Source organism: Bufo gargarizans, chromosome 2 (genome assembly GCF_014858855.1).
Source record: "Bufo gargarizans isolate SCDJY-AF-19 chromosome 2, ASM1485885v1, whole genome shotgun sequence".
Lineage (NCBI taxonomy): Eukaryota > Metazoa > Chordata > Amphibia > Anura > Bufonidae > Bufo > Bufo gargarizans.
In genome coordinates this window covers 332,786,150-332,808,231 of record NC_058081.1, presented here as the reverse complement: position 1 = coordinate 332,808,231, position 22,082 = coordinate 332,786,150, and the positions used below count along the sequence as shown (strand labels likewise).

Genomic DNA, 22,082 nt, shown 5'->3' with positions numbered 1-22,082 from the left:
AGGTGGAGAGCCAGAAGTCATCCCTCTGCCAAATGGTGTAAATTCAGCTGTCACTACGCAAGCAAGTGAGCATGCAGCTGGCCATTTGTGCAAGTGACTCAGAGGGACTCCCTGCCTCCATCTCCACTGCGTACTGCCACGGTTTGTCTGGGTCCTCTTCCTCGTCTTCCTCATTGCCCTGTAGCTCCTCTGGCTGCTCCTCTTCTCCTGTCACCTGTGTACATTTTTAGGATGTCTTGCAGATGGGTGGAAGACTTCAGGAACTGCTTGACAACCATATTGAACACTTGTGCCATGCAGTGTACATGGCTCAGCCTCCTTGATGCAACCCTGACACAATGTTCTTTCCGTTGTCGGTCACCATGGTTCTGATTTTAAATTGCCACAGAAAAAGCCAGAATTTGATTTCTTAATGAAAGACACCGAGCAGTTCCTCCCCTGTGTGACTCCATTTGCAAACGAGGAGCAGAAGAGCGTGACTCCACCGTGCCCTGCGCATGTGGTATGCTGAAGGGGCTCTGTGAATTGTCACTGCAGTGGAGGCTGAGGACACGGTGGAGGGTGTGGAGGCAGAGGCGGACATTGTCACAGGACCGACGGCGTGAGAGCGTGGAGGCAAAAACGGGGTCACCTAGCCAAGTTGCTGGTTTGGCTGGGCAGGAACCACATTTACCCAGTGGGCCATAAACGACATATAATGTCCTTTACCTTAGTTACAGCTCCACACATCAGCACTGCCATGCACTTTGGCAGACACCGACAGGCTCAAAGACTGGTCCCCCTTCTGTTCTACATGTGTGTGCAGGGCTGGTACTGCCTTTTTGGCAAAGAAATGACGGATGGGGACTTTCCACCTCGGCTCGGCACAAGCCATCAGTTCTCTGAAAGGTGCAGAGTACACCACTTGGAAAGGGAGTGACTGCAGCACCAGCAGCTTGGACAGGAGCACATTCAGCTTCTGCTCCGTTGGACGAGTGCACGCATACTGTTGTCTCTTGTCAATCGCTTTGGTGATCGATTGCTGCTGGAATGACTGATGAGGAGTAGTAGGAGGGGGATCAGGAGCATCAGGACCAGCAGATGATGGGAAGAACAGACAGCTACATTCGGTTTTGGTGGTGGAGTCTTGACTGGCTGAAACTGGGTGTGTGCCACTGGGTTATGCAGTGGTTGATGCAGCATTGGCAACATTGGCACCCTAGCCATGCTTCACCTTCTGCCCACGTATTCTACATACATATGGCCATGTTAGCAAAAAACTGCCATACCGCTGGGTAGGTAATTTTACCCCCAACACTAGGCACTGACTGGCTGCTACAGCAGCTGCTTCTGTGAACCTGTGCACCACTACATTCAGGGTAGGTAGGCTCTTGCGAAGCGGGTGGTCTACCCCAGGCACATTTGGCTACCAACCTCCCATTGCTGCCACCCTGCTGACTCCAGACCACGCTAGCGACTTGCTGGCTCCGCTGCTGCCTCACGAGCAAGCTGCCACCCTCATGATGATGAAGCCCCTAATCAGGGCCGTCTTTAATATTGATTGGACCCTGGGCAAGAATTTACTTGAGCCCCCTGGATCCCGTCGTCCAACACCCTAGCATGCAATCACGCCCTCCACCACAACACACACAATTTTTTTTTTAAATACACACACCTCGTAGAGTACAGTGAATGACTGTAAATACTTACAGTTCTGAAGACTCCAGCAGGCTCAGGATCAGTGCTCTGGGCAGCTGGGCTCAGGGCTGGAAGTGGGCACCACTCTGCAGTTTAGGAAGGAGACCGGGGCTTGGCTCACCCTGGCGTTGCAGTGCATCCGCGTGACGTAACGGCGTGTGGCATACGCAAAGGGCAGGGGAGGTCGGGAAGAGGAGCAAGCAAGTAAGTCCTTCACCATGCGAGCCATGCTGCTCGCATAGTGAAGGATAGGATCGGGACACAGAGCCAACGGAGCGGAGACAACATATTTTATGACGATGTCATTGAATTTTATGGGCAGTCGCCAGCGGTGCTCAAGAGGCAGCTGCCCGTTTTCCCCCGCGTTAAAGACAGCCTTGATGGGGGATCTGTGGATGACGTACTGTTATGGGGGTTCTGTGGATGACGTACTGTTATGGGGGATCTGTGGATGACACACTGTTATGGTGGCATCTGTGGATGACACTGTTATGGGGGCATCTGTGGATGACACTGTTATGGGGGCATCTGTGGATGACACACTGTTATTGGTGCAACTTTGGATGACGTACCGTTATGGGGGATCTGTGGATGACACACTGTTATGGGGGGATCTGTGGATGACACAGTGTTATGGGGGCAACTGTGGATGACATTGTTATGGGGGGATCTTTTTTGATGACGCACAGTTATGGGGGGATCTGTGGATGACGCACTGTTATGGGGGCAACTGTGAATGACGCACTGTTATGGGGGCATTTGTGGATGACTCACTGTTAAGGGGGGAATCTGTGGATGATACTGTTATGGGAGAATCTGTGGATGACACATATAGCATCTTATGCTATGTATGTGTCCTCCACAGTTCCCCCCATAACAGTGTCCTGCAGCCTCCTCTGACCTGTAGATTTTTACATTGCATACTGCAGCCCAATCCACCCCCCAGTTCTCTGCTACATTGCTGCTCCCCCCTCTGTATGGCAGATTTGGGCTCTGTGTGTTCCCCTCGTCCACGTTGGCCGACCTACCTGCCCCCTCCCTCTCCTCCTCCTCTGCCTGGGATGTCATATTTGGTGGGGCCTGTCTCTTCTGCTTCTCCGGCAGCCCCCCAGCATGCAGACCGCTCTAATGCTCCTCAGCCTGGGGCTGGTCCACTCCCTAACCCTGCAGCTCCCCGATGAGTTCTTCTGGATGGGGTCTCTCTCTTTTCCCAGGGACAGTGATCGGAGGCCCGGGATAAACTTTGGGGGGCGGTGCGGAGCCTTCAGGAGGTGTGGAGAATCCAGCTGAGATGCTGAGGTTCAATGTGGCTGAGATGCGGAGACTCCAAGGGGCTCAACTGGAGGAGGCAGTGATGGAAAGGGCCGAGTGCCTGCTGATCTGCAAGCGTCTGCAGATGGGGAGCCCTCCCGGTACCTGCTCTGTACTAGTACTCACTATCGAAGTAGCGTAGCAGGCAGGCTGGCCAGACAGCAGCGTAACATCACTCACTGCGTCACGTGCCTGCTCTTCCCACTTTAATAAGGAATCGGCGCGTGACGAAATGAGTGACGTTACACTGCCGTCCATCCATCCTGCTGCGCTACTTTGATAGTGAGTAATGTACTACTACAGTCATTGAATTTGTGCGCAGTGGCCAGCGGAGCTCAAGAGGCAGCTGCCTTGGGCCCCCCAGGAGCAACTGGGCCTGGGGCAGCTGCAACCTTTTGCCCCGCGTTAAAGACGGCCCTGCCCCTAATTCACCCGACTCCCAAGTGCGATCAGCTACATCATCATCATAAAGTACTGTCTGTACGTCACTGATGTCCTCCTCAACGATCTCTGGGTCATGAGCCTCACCGCTCACAACACCAGCTCCCACACTACGCTCCTCGTCACTACTTTCCCGCCTAGCAGAGGAAGCGGCGGATGTCTCCTCCATATCTTGGCTGGGCAGTAGCTGCTGACTGTTCTCGAATAGCTGGTCCTAGCTGTATCGTGGGGCTAAGCCCACAGCATATAATGCTTTTCTGGCTGAGGGAACAAAAAAGGACAGAGGCAGGTTGAGGACGACTAAGGGTTGTGTCCGACGAACCCACCTACTCTTGGCTGGGGGTGTCTGATGTCAATTGGGACGAAGAGGATGACCAAGTCAACTATTCAAGAACCGCTGGGTTGCTGGTCAAGACATGACAGTTAGATGACACTGGGAGCTCAGGCCTCTGGCTGCGACTCCTGCTGCCTCGCCACTTTACTCTACTACAACCAGTGCCGGCGCTAAAAACATTTAGGCCTCTGCCACTCTCCTCTGTCTGACATACTGTTAGATAAAATCAATAAATAAAATTGATATTAAAATACCCACAACAAGGACTGTAATTTTTTCACTTCACCACACAACGTCAAATACTATTTTTGTGCCACTAATACACGCAAGAAAAGGCTTTAGAACACATAACTGCACCACTGAACGGCAAATATATTTTTATTTTTTCAACTTATATATTCCACAAAAGGCTTTTGAACAGATAGCTGCTCCGCTGAACTGCAAATATATTTTTTATTTTTCGACTTATACACCCCACCAAAGGGCTTTAGAACATATAAATGCACCGCAGAACGGCAAATATATTTTTCTTTAGCACTAATACACGACAAAAAGGGCTTTAGAACATATAACTGCACCGTTGAACGGCAAATAGGCCTTTATTTTTTTCTACTTATACGAGACACAAAAGGCTTTAGAATATATTATTGCACCGCTGAACAGCAAATATATATTTATTTTTTCCACTTATACACTCCACAAAAGGCTTTAGAATATATAACTGCACCGCTAAACAGCAAATATATTTTTCTTTTGCCACTAAAACATGACAAAAAGGGCTTTAAAACATATAACTGCACTGCTGGACGGCAAATATATTTTTCTTTTGCCACTAATACACGACAAAAAGGGCTTTAGAACATATAATTTCAACACTAAACGCCCCAAAAATGTTTGGGGTGTGCCACTAATACAAGCCAAAAAGAGCTGTTGTTTTTGCACTTCACCACACAACAGTTAATAAGCTCTGTTTTTCCCTACTAATAAAAGCCAAAAAATGCTTTAGAACATATAACTGCAGCGGACTAAGGAAAATTAAACATATAAATATTTCCTTGTAATAAACCCTGTTAATGCTTGTATGAAACAGCACTTGCACCCTAATAAGAACGGTTTGCTGGAATTACAGAGCTGTATAATTGCAATTTGGATCCCCAGTCAGTGCAGCAAGGTGCAATAGGATTGTTTCTATTACCCAGGCAGTAACCTCCCCTACTGAACCCTGTTCTACATAAATGCTGTGGAATGATTCCTCCCTATCCTTTCCTTAAACCTTGAATAATCTTTTCCTAAACTTGTAAATATATATATATATTTTTTTAGCACAAAGTCTTTCCTGCTGATGTCTCTCCCTGCACTAAGTACGCTGGAAAATAGCAGAATCCAAGATGGCTATTTATAAGGCTGACATCACAGGGCTGGCTGGCTGCTGATTGATTGGCTTCATGCGTGGCATTATGGGTGATCCAGCCTTCCCGGAGTTCCTTTCTCCACGTCCTCACATGTGCAGCAGCCATTTGAGGAAAAAATTTGTTACCACGAAACGCAAGGAAATTCGGCTTCAGTGCAAATCGATTTTTCCTAAAATTCGGATCGAATTCCACTTCGTCAGCTCCCATTAGTTTATCTCTAGTTATCATCATTGCTATTTTTTTATTAATAGTTAAAGTAATAGTAAGTCTAAATTTACAAAACCTTCTTGAGATGACTTTCTGAATGTAGGTCCTATAATACAATATTAAAAGCTGTAATAAATGACACAATCTAGCAGGCAATTGTCAAAAGCGTGTGCTCGTTCATTGGGTAATTGGCTGGAGTATTAGACTGCCAGATTATCGTTAATAATCATTCCTGTGAATGGTCGGACTCGTTAACGATGAACTGGCCAACAATCGGCCAATATAATACAGGTCTATAGTTATATTTAGAGATCAGAAAATTTCTTGGAAATTCGATTAGGACGGTTAGCCGAATTTTCTTAAAAGATTTGTTTTGATCCAAATTTATTCGCCGTGAATCGCGTAAAAAAACTGCTATTTTCTGGCTGCACCAAGGCTGTGTAGAACACTGTGCTTTGCAGAAACACGCATAGGGAGTCTGCTGTGGTAGTGAAACAATACTATGAGTCAGTATGACACGCACATGACAGGCGTTGCTTTTAGAATCACTGCACATTTCACTTATTTGGGGCAAAAAAAACGAACCAAATAACTCAAGTGTGAACTCTGCCTTACAGGTAGAGTTGAGTGGATACCTGGATGTTCAGGTTTGACGGGTTCGGCCGAACTTAAAAAAAAAAAGTTCGAGTTAGGGACCCGAACTTGAAGTCAATGGGGACCCGAACTTTTGAGCACTAAAATGGCTGTAAAAAATTAATAGAAGGGGCTAGAGGGCTGCAAATGGCATCACAATGTGGTTAAGAGCATGGCAAGTGTTCTGTGGATAGGGAAATTATTTAAAATAACATAAAATATGTAAAAATACAAATTTATAATCTTGATCTTGGAGGATGAGGTCCATGTGGAGTAGGAAGTGGAGGAGGCGGTGGATGTGGCAGTGTAGGTGGAAGCGGTGGTGGAGGATGAGGAGGTAGCCAACACTGCTTTTTGGTTTTATTTTTTATTTCTTATTGTTTAAATTAGGGTACACCCTAAAACGTTGGGAAATATAACCTGTTACAACCCCCTCCAGCCGTGCTAAACAAACATTCAGAGAATACACTGGTTGTAGGACAGGCCAGCACCTCCAAGGGGTAAAGGGCAAGTTCAGGCCATATGCCCAATTTGTATACCCAGAAGTTGAAGGGGACAGACCCATCAGTCAGTACGTGTAGGCGTGTGCACACATACTGCTCCACCATGTCGCACGTCCCCGTGATGTCCACGATTCAATTGGATATCTACTCTATCAACTTTCGATGTTCTTTAATGCGCCTACCATGTTGATCACAGTTAGTGGTGAATCAGGGTTCCACGCCGGAGAGGGAGCGGGAGAAAGGGAGACCACATCCAAGGGAGGTCAATGGCTCCAATGTGATCAAACTGAAATGTGGGACAAGTTATTAAAGCAGAAGGATCGAATGAAAGGGCCAATTAAAGATGAATTTTGGAAACTTAAGTCCCTGTCACCTATGCAGAGTAGGAGTTTTTCATCACCAGAAATGGGTTAATGTCACCCACCAATGGAACAGATTTTTTTTTTACATTTCGGTCCCTGTCACCTATGCAGAGCAAGGGTTTATTTACGGCAAAAATGGTAAAATGTCACCCGACAATTTAACAGAACATTTTTTGCAGAAAACGCGCAAAATTACGATTTTGCCCTAAATGGGTGTTTTTTTTTATAACAGAATATGACAGCAGTATCTAAAAATTGTATTTCATACTGACAGATGCAGCAAGGGCTGTAAAATTCTGTATTTTGCCCAAAAAGGGTGTTTTTTAAAACCCAGAAAATTATTGCAGTATTTCAAGCTTAAATTGATTACTGACAAAGTATTTAACAATGAAAAATGCTGCAAAGGCCACAGATGTAGGGTCTTGCCAAAAATGGGCGATTTATTTTAAACCCAGAATATAATTGCAGTATTTCAAGCTTCTATTTGATTGCCAAAAATTCACATATGCTGTGCTGGTGCACAGAACTTGCATAAAATGGGCGCCGTCGCCCACCTAACTAACAGACGGATAAAAGTTATTTTTGTGGGTCACTGGGCTCAGGGCAGGGTAAAAAGATTGTGCACTGCACCCACAAAACAAAATCTAGGTAGATCGCGGAGTTAACAAGCACTTCAAATTAAAGAGTCTGTCCTATTCTCTCCCTCACAGCAACAGCATCCTATCCCTACACTAATCAGAGTAGAGTGACTCCAGCTTATATAGAGGCTGGGTCACATGCTGCACTGTCCAATCACAGCCATGCCATTAGTAGGCATGGCTTTGATGGCTTTTAGGGCACACAAGTTAAACACTTGTTGATTGGCTGCTCTGCAGACTTTCAAAAAGCACCATTAAATCGCCAGACAACGAACCCGAACTTTTACTAAAAAGTTTAGGTTCAGGTCAGGGGTCCAAAAATCCTAAAGTTTGTGTAGCTGTAAAGGCAATATTCTACTTGCAAACCATCAAACCATATGCTGCCCCACTTTACAAAAGACTCTACCTGGAGCCACTTGAATAATAATGGAGCCATATGCCCCAATCAACTTCTTTCGTCTCTACTTTGTCTATATATAGGCCCATTTAGCCTAGTATTTCTACATTAGGCACTATTTAATTTTATCTATCCTTAACTGAGGTTGGCACATTAGATATGCATCAGATGTAAACGGCCAACCCCTTTTAAGCCCTTAATCCCCTGATGAGTCTAGGGTTATCAACATAGTAGACGAAACGCGTAGCATTTTATTCTGCTTCTAGGGGTCTTTTACTTACTAGTATCCAGAGGCAGGGACGTCCAGAGCCTCTTATCTTTTAGGGAGAGGTTCCTTGTCAGGGTGATAACTCCGTATTAGAAGGTCATCAGGGAATTCTAGACCTGACAGGGCAATCCAGAGTTTTGTACTAGGACCCTGCCCTTTGTTTAAAATTTGACCACTGGAACTTCAAGACGGTATCCAGATGACTCCCATTTACCGGTAAGACCGTTCCTTATATGATGTGGATTTTATACCCGGTTGGGAGGTATTGAATTTTGGTTGTGTGGTTGGTGCTGCTAACACTGGGCACCCACGGCAGCATTGTTCATTTTTTTCAGTTTTTTTGTTTGATGTTTTTTGTTGCACGATTGGTGGTGTGCATACATTTAGCACTTTACATGTTGTTTGTACTCTCTTAAATTCAAATGAAATAAACTTTAAGTTTTAATAGATAACTACCTCTAGTTTTCCAATTTCATAGTTGTGAGGGGGCAGCAGTATGAGGAGACCATATAGTGGCCAATTGACATATTGTTGAGGTTAGTGGCAGCATGAGGAGACCAAAGAGTGGCCCAATAACATAATGGTGAAAAATTGGATTTAAATACCCTGACTCAAGTATCTCATTTAGGCACACGAGGTATTCGGACGAACACTGTGAATACACCCCAAAATAGGATGTAATTTTGTCACTACACCGTACAACGGCTAATAAGTCTTTTTTTCCCCACTAATACACCACAAAAAAGGCTCTAAAACATATAACTGCACCGCTGAACGGCTAATAAGCACTTTTATTTTTCCACTAATACACCCCAAAAAAGGCATAGCACCGCTTTAGAATATGTAACTGCACCGCTGAACGGCTAACAAGACTTTTGCCCCCCGACTAATTCACCCCACAAAAGGTTGAAATTTTGTCACTTCACCGCACAACGGCTAATAAGACTTTTTTTTCCTACTAATACAACCCAAAAAAGGCTATCATTTTGTCACTTCACCTAAGACTAATAAGCCCTTTTTTTTTCTACTAATACACCCCAAAAAAGGCTGTATGTCACTTCATCACACTGCTGCTTAGAAGCCCTTCTTTCCCCACTAATACACCACAAAAAAGGCTTTAAAACATATAAATGCACCGCTGAACCTCTAATAAGAATCTTTTTTTTTCTCACTATTATAGCCCAAAAAAAGGTGCAATGTTGTCACTTCACCACACAACAGCTAACAAAAAATGTTTCCACTAATACACCCCAAAAAAGGCTTCAGAACACATAACTGCGCCGCTGAACAGCTAACAATACTTTTTTTCCCACTAATACATCCCAAAAACCACTTCAACGCACAACAACAAATAAGCCCTTTTTAACACTAAGGCCCCTTTCACACGGGCGTTGCGGGAAAATGTGCGGGTGCGTTGCGGGAACACCCGTGATTTTTCCGCGCGAGTGCAAAACATTGTCATGCGTTTTGCACTCGCGTGAGAAAAATCGCGCATGTTTGGTACCCAAACCTGAACTTCTTCACAGAAGTTCAGGCTTGAGATCGTTATTCTGTATATTGCATTATTTTCCCTTATAACATGGTTATAAGGGAAAATAATAGCATTCTGAATACAGAATGCATAGTACAATAGCACTGGAGGGGTTAAAAAAAAAATATTAACTCACCTTAGTCCACTTGTTCGCGCAGCCCGGCATCTCCTTCTGTCTTCGTCTTAGCTTTTTGTAGCAACAAGGACCTTTGGTGACGTCACAGTCATCACATGATCCATCACCATGGTAAAAGATCATGTGATGGATCATGTGATGACCGGAGTGACGTCATCACAGGTCCTGTTCATGTAATTAATCCTCACCCCAGGTCCTGTTCAGTAAAGGAGACAGAAGGAGATGCCGGTTACGCGAACAAGTGGATTAAGGTGAGTTAAATAATTTGTATTTATTTTTTAACCCCTCCAGCGCTATTTTACTATGCATTCTGTATTCAGAATGCTATTATTTTCCCTTATAACCATGTTATAAGGGAAATTAATAATGATCGGGTCTCCATCCCGATCATCTCCTAGCAACTGTGCACGAAAATTGCACCGCATCCGCACTTGCTTGCGGATGCTTGCAATTTTCACGCAACCCCATTCATTTCTATGGGGCCTGCGTTACGTGAAAAAACACAGAATATAGAGCATGCTGCGATTTTCACGCAACTCACAAGTGATGCGTGAAAATCACCGCTCATGTGAACAGCCCCATAGAAATGAATGGGTCGGTATTCAGTGCGGGTGCAATGCGTTCACCTCACGCATCGCATCCGCGCGGAATACTCGCCCATGTGAAAGGGGCCTAATACACCACAAAAAAGGCTCAGGGCAAATCGAATTCCACTTCGTCAGATTCAATTCGCTCATCTCTAGTTATATTTGCTAATTTTTCACCCTTCGGCATACATCGGGTAATAATAGTCTGTAGGCACATCAGTGTATATATCAGGAGATTTTCCTGGCATATGCCAACCAGGTGCACCTCAGAATAGTTTTTAGTTAAGCCTAACTGATATTGTGGTGTGTTATAATATTCGGTTTAATTTTGATCAAGTAAAACAAATGTATTTCTTCAAAATATGTTGCTTGCTGTTTCAGATTTATTTATTTTTTCATATTGTGTTTAAATAATTTATCAATGGAACAATGTTTTATAAAAGTTTTCAGAATCAGTTTTAGAATCTGCAATTGTTGAAACTCAATCCATAAAATGTGAATTTTCAAAATATGCTTAGCTGACGCTGTTAGACCTTTGCACTTTCCATTCCTTTATTGTAAAAGGTCATGCAGCTTATCACCTTGTCACAAACAATGAGAATCTTTACTATATTAAGAGAAATTCATGCTGCCTGGCTTTTGTTTTATGTATGTAATGTGCCAAAAGGCAAAGCAAAGAGTCTAATTCTAACAGCAGGGTAGTAAATATTTTAAATGGGACAGTGAAATGCCTTGCCAAAAATACCTTATTCTATCACCTTTCGTCAGGTACATTGGTGTTACTACAGAGAAAGAGGTGTACTCAAAATAAGTTAGTGATTACAATGTTTCATTATACTATTGTATAAAAAGCAATGGCAGGCAGAACGGCCAATTCTTAGCACTGATTACAGTACTACGAACAGGGTTTTCCAAGACCAAGAACTAGTAATATTGCCAGGTTGGGTGCAGGGATTAGATTTAAAGAAAAGACTCACCTGTAGGGATGAGCGAATCTGCAAAGTTTCAGAGTTCGGGTACCCAGACTTTTTCGCTGAAGTGGGTTCTGGTTTGCTGTAACGGTCATTTTATTATTTTCCGTTATAACATGGTTATACTGTATTCTTAAGACAGAATGCAAAAGAATATGGCCATTTAGGGGTAAAAAAAACAACAACTCACCTCATCCACTTGACCTGCTGAAAGAAGATAGAAGACACTGCTGCAGTACTATCAAGTGGTGAGATGTTTTTTAACCCCTAAATTGTCATATTCTTTTGCATTCTTTCTTAAGAATGCTAATATTTTCCACTATAACCATGTTATAACAGAAAATAATGAAATGTGACAGGGCATCAACAGATGTAGCCCCCATTATTTTGACTGGCTTAAGACACTAATGCAACAAAAACACATTACAGTAATGCAACAAATCTCATCTTATCTCAAGTGTCCATTCTGGTGCTGCTGTTATCAAAATAACGCTGGCTACATCTGTACACACACACGTCACTCCTGCTGGCCATTGATTGGCTGGCAGCGCTGACGTGTGTAATCGGCACATCAGGGAGTACAGAGCTGGAACAGGCGTGCTTGTGACAAGTGAGTGTTTGCTTGATTTATTTTTTAACCCCTGCACCCTGCGTCACAATATCAAAAAGAGTTCCCATTTTTGGAGAACCCCTTTAAACTATTTTGCCTTCAAGTTTTTCTACATTTATCCTCTTAAAGATTGTAGCTCCAAAACGTCAAAGACTGGAAGCAGCAGAGGGTGATTTAAAGATTCACATGGTAACACTCAAAATCAAGAGAGAAGAGCTAAAGGAAGTAACTACCAAACTAAAAGATCTTCAGGATGGTCTGTCCCAAAAGCTAGCAGAGAAAAGAATTCTTGAGGAAAATATAAATATGACCAAGTAAGTAGTTTATAAAACTCACTGAGTTTGCCTTGAGTAATAAAATCAACATTTGCATAACTTTATTAAAATATCAATATCATATTTTTTTTTCCCACTGGTTATAGCTCGCAATGCAGTCTTGCTAACTGTTATTGGGGACTGTGCTGCCTTTGCAATGTATATTACATGCTTGGCACTCAGTAGTGTCTGTTTCTTTAAGACCCTCCATTTTCTTGAAGCCTAGAGGCGGGTCTTCTCTGTACTCTCTAGGGCTTGCTGGGACATATCCTGTTCAGTCCAGCTCTGGGTACTATAGTGACCAGATCCACAGGACATCTTAAAGCTATTACAGATTGCAAACCTGACGAACACCAAAGCCTGTGAGTAAAGGGGTTTTGCTAGTTCAGCTTGTGTAGAGGGATGTTAGACATTGCAGATAGATAATGTGTGTTTCAGTGTAGTAAGCAAGCACATGTTAGTTAGGCCCTATCTTTTGTATTAGCTATGTATAATGTATGTTGCTTGAATTAGCCATGCTTATATTTCTCTTTTTATGTTTGTTTCACAGTTTTACCTCACATATCATCCCATATCATATCATATGAACATTATTGTACACATTCCTGTTCATTATATCTCAGTAAAGATTGCATCAGTTCAGCAAACCAGCGCATCTTTCATTGGGATTCGGTTTATACTTGATGTTAAGCTGTGTACCTGAAGCAACACGCAGCCGAGACATTACAGTAAAAAGGCTTTAAAACGTTGTCAGAAGCAGTTAAACAGCTTTAAATCGTCCTCCGCAGTAAAAGGACTAATAACTCCTTTCAGCCACGTGGAGTGAAACGAAAGTGAAACTAACTTCTCTCACTCACTACAACACTGATACTGCCTGTGTCCAGTCATCATCATTATCCACGCTGCCAGCTAAATCAAGATGCAGAATACAGGGAACAGCACTCTGACAGTTAACCCTCAATGCTCCTATAAGGAAGATGACTCACACAGCTTGCCAAGAATCAAGTCTAGATACACAACACTGTCCAGAGCATCCAGTCAAACAAATCTGACTTCAGCTAGCGCCGATTCAGCAAGATCTAAGCGTACTAGTTCTAGACGTTCAGGCATCACCAGTCTGTCATCGGCTAGCGATAAAGCGACTAGGGCAAGAGCAAAAGCAGAGGCAGCTTGCGCCATGGCTTCTTATGCGGAGCAGGAAGCTGAATTGATGAGAGAGCAAGCAAAAAGTGAATCTGAAGCACTTAAAAAGAAAGCAGAATTGGAAGCATCTTTACACCTACTCAAACAGCAGAAAAACGCGGCAGCAGCCTTAGCCGAGGCAGAAGTTTTCACAAGGGCTGCTGAAGCTCAGTTTGATGGCATAGAAAACCAGATGTCATCCCACAGCGCAATCCAACGCACCCGTGAGTACGTACAGTCACAAGCAACCATGTACACTGACCAGCAGTCCAATGACGCACCTAGGTCTTCATTGACTCCACCAGCAATAAGCAACTTTGATACTACGCAACATTGCAAGACTAAATCAGAATCTCAGTGTGGGAAGTCAAGTGGTCGCATGCTTAGAGACCAATCTGCCAACCCTCCAAGAGTGCAAACGGATGCTCGCGTACTCCCTCCTCAAGCAAATACAAGTCTGGATTATAGCAGAAAGACTTACAACAGACGAGAACAACCACCTAAACAAAGTAGATTCAGACAAGCGCTTCATCAGCCTTACCAGCCGCAGCCATACCCTGAGTTTACACGCGAGAAGTATTCGCCAGACGCAACAAGTGCTATAGAAGTGGCAAAATTCCTGATGCACCGTGAGATAGTGGGCGCTGGTCTCATGAAATTCGACGACCGTCCAGAAAACTACTGGGCCTGGAAGTCATCTTTCCTGAGCGGTACCCAAAACTTAAACCTGACAGAGAAAGAAAAGCTTGACCAGCTTGTCAGATGGCTAGGTCCAGAGTCCACTGAGCAAGCCCAAAGGATCAGATCAGTACATGTTCATGACGCAGCAGCAGGACTTGCAATGGTGTGGCGGAGACTAGAACAATGCTATGGATCACCTGAAGTGATCGAGGATGCTCTTCTGAAAAGGATAGAAAACTATCCAAGAATAACAAATAAGGATTACCAAAAGCTGAGAGGTTTGGGAGACCTACTCTTAGAAATAGAAGCCGCTAAGTCTAGTGGATATCTGCCAGGTCTCTCATATCTGGATACAGCACGTGGAGTTGAGCCCATAATCGAGAAACTTCCTTACAACTTGCAAGAAAGGTGGGTAGCTCAAGCTTCAAGATACAAGAAAGATCATCATGTTGCATTTCCACCATTCGCCTTCTTCGCTGAATTCATAGAAGACCAAGCTGAAATACGCAATGACCCAAGCTTTGCTTTCCTGAACAAGAGAACGGCAAGCTTCCCAAAGGTAGAGCAGAAACCTCCAGGGCTTTACAAAGAACGCAGAGCAACAGTTTCTGTAAGGAAGACAGAAGTTCCGCCTGAATCTGCAGCTAATCAGGAAGACAACACAAGGAAGAAAGTTGAGGAGTCAGACAAAATATGTCCTATCCACAATAAGCCTCATCCACTAAGAAAATGTCGCAGTTTCAGAAGTAAGACGTTAGAAGAGCGCAAAGCTTATCTTAAAGACAATCGCATTTGTTTCAGATGCTGCGCTTCAATTCAGCATCTTGCAAAAGACTGTACAAAAACAATACAATGCACAGAGTGTAACAGTGACAAACACTTGTCAGCACTGCACCCGGGACCACCACCATGGAAACAAGAAGTTCAAGCAACTCAAGAAGATCATGGTGGGGAGCAAGGAGAGAGTGCAACGCCAGCAGTAAGCTCAAAGTGCACTGAGATCTGTACAGAGCAGGGCCGCTCAAGATCGTGCTCCAAGATATGCTTAGTCAAGGTGTATCCAGCAGGTTTTAGAGAAAAAGCAATCAAGATGTACACAGTCATGGATGAACAGAGTAACAGATCTCTGGCAAAAACAGAATTCTTTGACCTCTTCGGTGACAAAGGAAGTCCAACTCCATACACCTTGAAGACTTGTTCTGGAGTTGTAGAGACAATAGGGAGAAGAGCAAATAACTACATCATCGAGTCTTTAGATGGAAAGACAAAGGTGACTCTACCTACCCTGATAGAATGCGATGAGATACCAGACGACAGGTCAGAGATACCCACACCTGAAGTTGCTCGTCATCACCCTCATCTGGTGCGAATAGCAGACCAAATACCAGCTCTAGATCCAGATGCTGCAATCACCCTTCTACTTGGGAGAGACATTCTCAGATTGCACAAAGTCAGAGAACAGTACAATGGGCCACACAATGCACCATTTGCACAACGCCTTGATCTCGGATGGGTCATCGTTGGAGAAGTATGTCTAGATGGACTGCACAAACCATCAAAGGTAAATGTCTACAGAACACATCTGTTGCAGAATGGTCGTACATCTTGTCTTTGCCCATGTACCAACAGTCTACACATTAAAGAGAGATTAGATAACCCAACACATCATCGGAGTATCCAGAGGTGCATGGAAGACTTAGCCTCAACTGGAAATACAGATGAACTGGGTTGTAAGGTGTTTGAAAGAACACGAGACGACGACAAGCCAGCACCCTCGGTAGAAGATACCCTCTTCCTCGAGATCATGGACAGAGAAGTCTACAGAGACAAGTCAGGCAGCTGGGTAGCCCCTCTACCCTTCCGGTCACCACGCCATCGCCTTCCTGTCAACAAGGTACAAGCAGAGAAACGCTTCAGTTTGTTGCAGCGCACTCTACAAAGAAAGCCAGATATGAAGAAACACTTCCAAGCCTTCATGCAAAAGATTTTTGACAACGAGCATGCAGAAAGGGCACCACCACTACAAGAAAACCAAGAACACTGGTACTTACCAATATTTGGAGTGTATCATCCTCAAAAACCAGGTCAGATACGTGTAGTATTTGACTCTAGTGCGAAGCACGAAGGCATCTCACTAAATGACGTCCTTCTCAGCGGACCTGACCTGAACAACACACTCCTTGGAGTACTCATCAGGTTCAGGAAAGAACTTGTAGCAGTAACAGCAGATGTACAACAGATGTTCTACTGTTTCTTCGTTCGAGAAGATCACCGAGACTACTTAAGGTTCCTGTGGTATGCAGACAATGACTTTAACAAAGACATCATAGAGTACAGGATGAAGGTACATGTGTTTGGAAACAGCCCTTCCCCAGCTGTAGCTATCTACAACCTGAAACGAGCAGCACAGCAAGGTGAAAGACATGGTCAAGAAGCCAAACAGTTCGTCATGAAGAACTTTTACGTGGACGATGGACTTGCTTCTTTCTCCAGCAACGAAGAAGCTATTAACGTCCTGAAAAGTACAAAAGAAATGTTGGCAGAATCCAACATAAGATTGAACAAGGTAGCTTCCAACAGCTACAGAGTCATGGAAGCATTTCCAATGGAAGACCGTGCTAAAGACCTCAAAGACTTAGATCTAGGAACAGAATCACCACCCTTGCAAAGAAGTCTTGGGCTTAGTTGGGACTTAAAGACTGACAGTTTCACCTTCAGGGTCTCCAGAGAAGAGAAACCATTCACAAAAAGAGGTGTCCTATCTACAGTCAACAGTCTTTATGACCCCCTGGGATTCGTAGCACCCATCATCATGCAAGGCAAAGCTTTTTTGAGACAGATCACTACTGAGCAGGAACAAATTGACTGGGACGTACTTCTTCCTGACGAGAAGCGAATGCAGTGGAAGGTGTGGAAAGACTCATTGTTAGAGCTTGAACAACTCTACATTTCAAGACCGTACGTGTTTGTTTCCTTGTCTGCTACAAAGTGGAGAGAATTATGCGTATTCTCTGACGCTTCCACTATGGCTATTGCAGCTGTAACTTACCTAAGGGTAATAGACACTGAGGGACAAAGCCATGTTGGGTTCATCATGGGAAAATCTAAACTAGCTCCCAGACCTGCTCACACTGTCCCACGTCTAGAACTTTGTGCTGCTGTCTTAGCGGTAGAGATGGCAGACATGATTACGACTGAACTGGACATTGAGATCCATGCAGTGAACTTTTATACGGACAGCAAGATTGTGTTAGGATATATTCACAACGCTTCAAAAAGATTTTACACATACGTGACCAACAGAGTGACACGTATCAGAAAGTCTACAAGTCCAGATCAGTGGCATTACATCAGCACAGACAAGAACCCAGCGGATCATGGGACAAGATTGGTGTCAGCCGCTGTACTCAAGCAAACTAACTGGTTCGTAGGTCCATCGTTTCTTGGTAAGCCAGAAATCAAAGAGACTACTCAGGTAGAGACCTTTCAGCTCATAGAACCAGATCAAGACAAAGAGGTAAGACCTCAAGTTGCAGTTTGCAAGACTTTAGTTACCAGAGACAGTCTGGGCGCCCATAGATTTGAAAGGTTTTCCAGATGGAAGTCGCTGACTCGTGCAATCGGAAAACTTATCTGTCTAGCCAGATACTCCTCCAGAGCTACTAATACTGATCAACGTAGCAACGACCATCTTGAACAAGCCAAGGTCGCGATCATCAAATGCGTCCAGCAGGAAGTCTTTAAAGAAGAAATTCAAAGCCTTCTGAAAAAGGAAGAGATTTCTCGACACAGTTCGCTCAAGAAGTTGAACCCTATCCTCGACGAAGACGGAGTACTAAGAATTGGAGGTCGTTTGTCGGCAGCGGATATGACTATCCAAGAGAGACATCCCTTCATCATACCTAAGAATCATCACATCGCTCTTCTTCTGGTAAGACACTATCACGAGCAAGTTGCACATCAAGGACGACACTTCACTGAAGGAGCAGTACGGTCAGCAGGATTGTGGATCATAGGAGGTAAGAGACTAGTCTCCAGCGTGATCAGCCAATGCGTTACCTGTAAGAAGATTAGAGGGAAACTTGAGGTTCAGAAGATGTCAAACTTACCTGCAGACAGACTTGCTTCAGATCCTCCGTTCACTCACGTAGGTCTGGACGTTTTTGGACCATGGAACATCTCTTCTCGCAAGACTAGAGGAGGCAGTGCCGAAAGTAAACGCTGGGCTGTTCTGTTCTCTTGCTTGAGTACTAGAGCAGTTCATATTGAAGTGATTGAATCTTTATCCACTTCAAGTTTCATCAATGCCTTGAGAAGATTCTTCTCTATCAGAGGACCAGCGAAATTGATTCGTTCAGACCGTGGCACAAACTTTATTGGGGCCTGCAAGGAGTTGAAAATCATCTCTACAGACTCTGAAACAGGTTCCTATCTTCAAGATCAAGGATGCACTTGGACTTTTAATCCTCCACACGCATCGCATATGGGAGGAGCATGGGAGAGGATGATTGGAGTAGCTCGTCGTATTCTGGATGCCATGCTCCTGAAGGTTGGGTCTACTCGCCTCACTCATGAAGCTTTGACTACACTAATGGCTGAAGTCGTGGCCATTATGAACGCGAGACCTTTGGTTCCAGTGTCTACAGATCCAGAGATGCCATCAGTCTTGACACCCGCAATGCTGCTGACCCAGAAGATGGAACCAGTGACAGCTCCCACTGGAGACTTTGACCTCAAGGACTTGTATACTAAGCAATGGAGACAAGTTCAAAGCCTTGCAGACATTTTCTGGAAGAGGTGGAGACAGGAATACCTGGTGACACTCCAGCCACGCAAGAAATGGCAAGATGACAAACCCAACTTAGAAGTTGGAGACATTGTCTTATTAAAAGACACTCAGGCCCACAGGAATGAATGGCCTATTGGACTCATTGTGGGGACTGATCCTAGTGGTGATGCTAGAGTTAGAAAAGTTGAAGTTAGAATTGTTAGACAGGGCATTCCCAAGGTGTATGCTAGGCCAATTTCTGAAGTAGTTTTACTTCTGTCCAAAGGTTAGTGGCATAACCAATGGTACGCCAGGTGGGGAGTGTGCTGCCTTTGCAATGTATATTACATGCTTGGCACTCAGTAGTGTCTGTTTCTTTAAGACCCTCCATTTTCTTGAAGCCTAGAGGCGGGTCTTCTCTGTACTCTCTAGGGCTTGCTGGGACATATCCTGTTCAGTCCAGCTCTGGGTACTATAGTGACCAGATCCACAGGACATCTTAAAGCTATTACAGATTGCAAACCTGACGAACACCAAAGCCTGTGAGTAAAGGGGTTTTGCTAGTTCAGCTTGTGTAGAGGGATGTTAGACATTGCAGATAGATAATGTGTGTTTCAGTGTAGTAAGCAAGCACATGTTAGTTAGGCCCTATCTTTTGTATTAGCTATGTATAATGTATGTTGCTTGAATTAGCCATGCTTATATTTCTCTTTTTATGTTTGTTTCACAGTTTTACCTCACATATCATCCCATATCATATCATATGAACATTATTGTACACATTCCTGTTCATTATATCTCAGTAAAGATTGCATCAGTTCAGCAAACCAGCGCATCTTTCATTGGGATTCGGTTTATACTTGATGTTAAGCTGTGTACCTGAAGCAACACGCAGCCGAGACATTACAGGGACAGTTAACAACTACTAGTTTTCTACTGTACACTGACTTGTATAAAAATGATATTTTACAGAACTACTACTCCTGTAAATGATGTATATATCAAGTTACTGTTTTTAGTAACTTAGTTTACTTATATTTAGAGATGAGCGAATCGAAGCTGACAAAGTGGAATTCGATCCGAATTTCAGGAATTATTCGATTCGCACCGAATCCGAACTTCCTCACGCTTTGTGGTAACAAATCGCATTTTTTCTAAAATGAGTGCTGCACATGTTAGGACATGGAGAAAGGAACTCTGGGAATGAGGGATCACCCACAATGCCATGTATGCAGCCAATCAGCAGCCAGCTAGCCCTATGATGTCATAGCCCTATAAATAGCCTCATTTATCTTGGATTCAGCCATTTTCCAGTGTACTTAGTGCAGGGAGAGACGTTAGCAGGCGCTAGGGACAGTGCTAGGAAAGACTTGAAAACTTATATTCTGCTCAATAGAAGTTCAGGGAAAGAGCATTAGACGTGTAGGGAAAGGATAGGGAGGAATTATTCCACAGTATTGAAGCAGAACAGGGTTCAATAGGGGTGGGTAATAGGAACAATCCTATTACACCTTGCTGCACTGACCGCGGAACCAAATTGCCATTATACTGCTGCTCATTTCAGGTTTGAAATTCCTCTGTAATTCCAGCAAACTGTTCTTGTTATTGGGGTCTTATTAGCCCTTGTGCGGTTCAGTTATACAGTCCTGACCAAAAGTTTAAGACCACTTAAAAAATAGCAAACAATCATATTTAGCATGGCTGGATCTTAACAAGATTCCAAGTAGAGCTTCAACATGCAACAAGAAGAAAAGGGAGTGAGACAAAACATTTTTTGAGCATTCAATTTAATAAAAAAAAAAACAACGAATAAACGGAAACCGGCTGCTTTTCAGCTGATCAAAAGTTTAGGACCACACCTTCAAAAAAAAAAAAAAAAACCCCCAAAACAGAAATCCAACTTCCAAACATGAACTCAGCGATGAGTAGCTCCGCCGTTATTGTTTATCACTTCCAAACTTCGTTTCAGCATGCTTGATGCAAGCGTTTCCATGAGGTGAGTGGGAACATTTCTCCAAGTGGTGAAGATGGCCGCACGAAGGCCATCTACTGTCTGAAACTGTTGTCCATTTTTGTAAACTTCCCTTGCCATACATCCCCAAAGGTTTTCAATTGGATTTAGATCAGGGGAGCATGCAGGATGGGCCAAAAGAGTGATGTTATTCTCCTGGAAGAAGTCCCTTGTCCTGCAGGCATTGTGTACTGTAGCGTTGTCCTGTTGAAAAACCCAGTCGTTACCACACAGATGAGGGCTGTCAGTCATGAGGAATGCTCTCTGCAACATCTGGACATTGCCAGCGGCCGTTTGATGCCCCTGCACTTCCTGAAGCTCCATTGTTCCACTGAAGGAAAAACCAGACCATTATGGCGCCCCCTCAGTGTAAGGCGTAGAAAACATCTCAGGTGGGATCTGCTTGTCATGCCAGTAACGTTGGAAACCATCAGGACCATCAAGGTAAAAAAAATTCTCAGCAGAGAATAAAACTTTCTTGCACCTTTGAATGTCCCATGTTTGGTGCTCTCTTGCAAAGTCCAAACGAGCAGTTCTGTGGCATTCAAGGAGACAAGGTCTTTGAAGACGTTTTTTGTTTTTGAAGCCCTTCAGTCTCAGATGCCGTCTGATGGTTATGGGGCTGCAGTCAGCACCAGTAAGGGCCTTAATTTAGGTCGAGGATCGTCCAGTTTCTTGACGGACAGCCAATTGGATCCTCTGGCTCAGTGCTGATGAAATTTTTTTGGGTCTTCCACTTGACTTTTTTGTTCCATAACCCTCAGGATCATTTAAGCGATAGCACACTGTGAGAGACCCTGCTTATGCAGTTCAACAACCCGACCACATTCAAAAAGGGAGAGTGACCAACGTGTGACTACCTGACAGAAAATCAATGAATCCACATCTTTGCACAGATTTGACCTTTTAAGGGCATGTGGTCCTAAAATTTGGATCAGCTGAAAAACAGCCTGTTTCAGTTTAATCGTTATTTTCAATTAATTGAATGCTCAAAAAATGTTTTGTCTCACTCTCATTTCTTCTTGTTGCACGTTGAAGCTCTACTTGGAACCTTGTTAAGATCCAACAATGTAAAAAAAGATTTTTTGCCATTTTTCAAGTGGTCTTA

General features: G+C 43.9%; 1 protein-coding gene and 1 pseudogene across 2 annotated transcripts; both read left to right on the top strand.

Annotated features, from left to right (window-relative positions):
- The window catches only part of LOC122925882, a 2,558,103-nt pseudogene that overhangs the window by 2,190,185 nt on the left and 345,836 nt on the right, over positions 1–22,082 (top strand).
- On the top strand, positions 12,483–19,790 carry LOC122928083. Of its 2 annotated transcripts, none has more exons than XR_006387847.1 (2): positions 12,483–19,505; positions 19,694–19,790. XR_006387847.1 is itself a non-coding variant. In XM_044280572.1 (2 exons), exon 2 carries the CDS (start codon positions 13,252–13,254, stop codon positions 19,252–19,254), a length of 6,003 nt encoding a protein of 2,000 aa, XP_044136507.1. In that variant the 5' UTR covers positions 12,483–12,694; positions 12,883–13,251; the 3' UTR covers positions 19,255–19,790. The 2 variants fall into 2 exon arrangements, 1 of the variants encoding a protein (XP_044136507.1); XM_044280572.1 differs by having other exon boundaries at positions 12,483–12,694; positions 12,883–19,790.

Coding starts and splice junctions, on each gene's coding strand:
- LOC122928083 (XM_044280572.1), top strand. CDS start 13,252: ATGCAGAATACAGGGAACAGCACTCTGACAGTTAACCCTCAATGCTCC.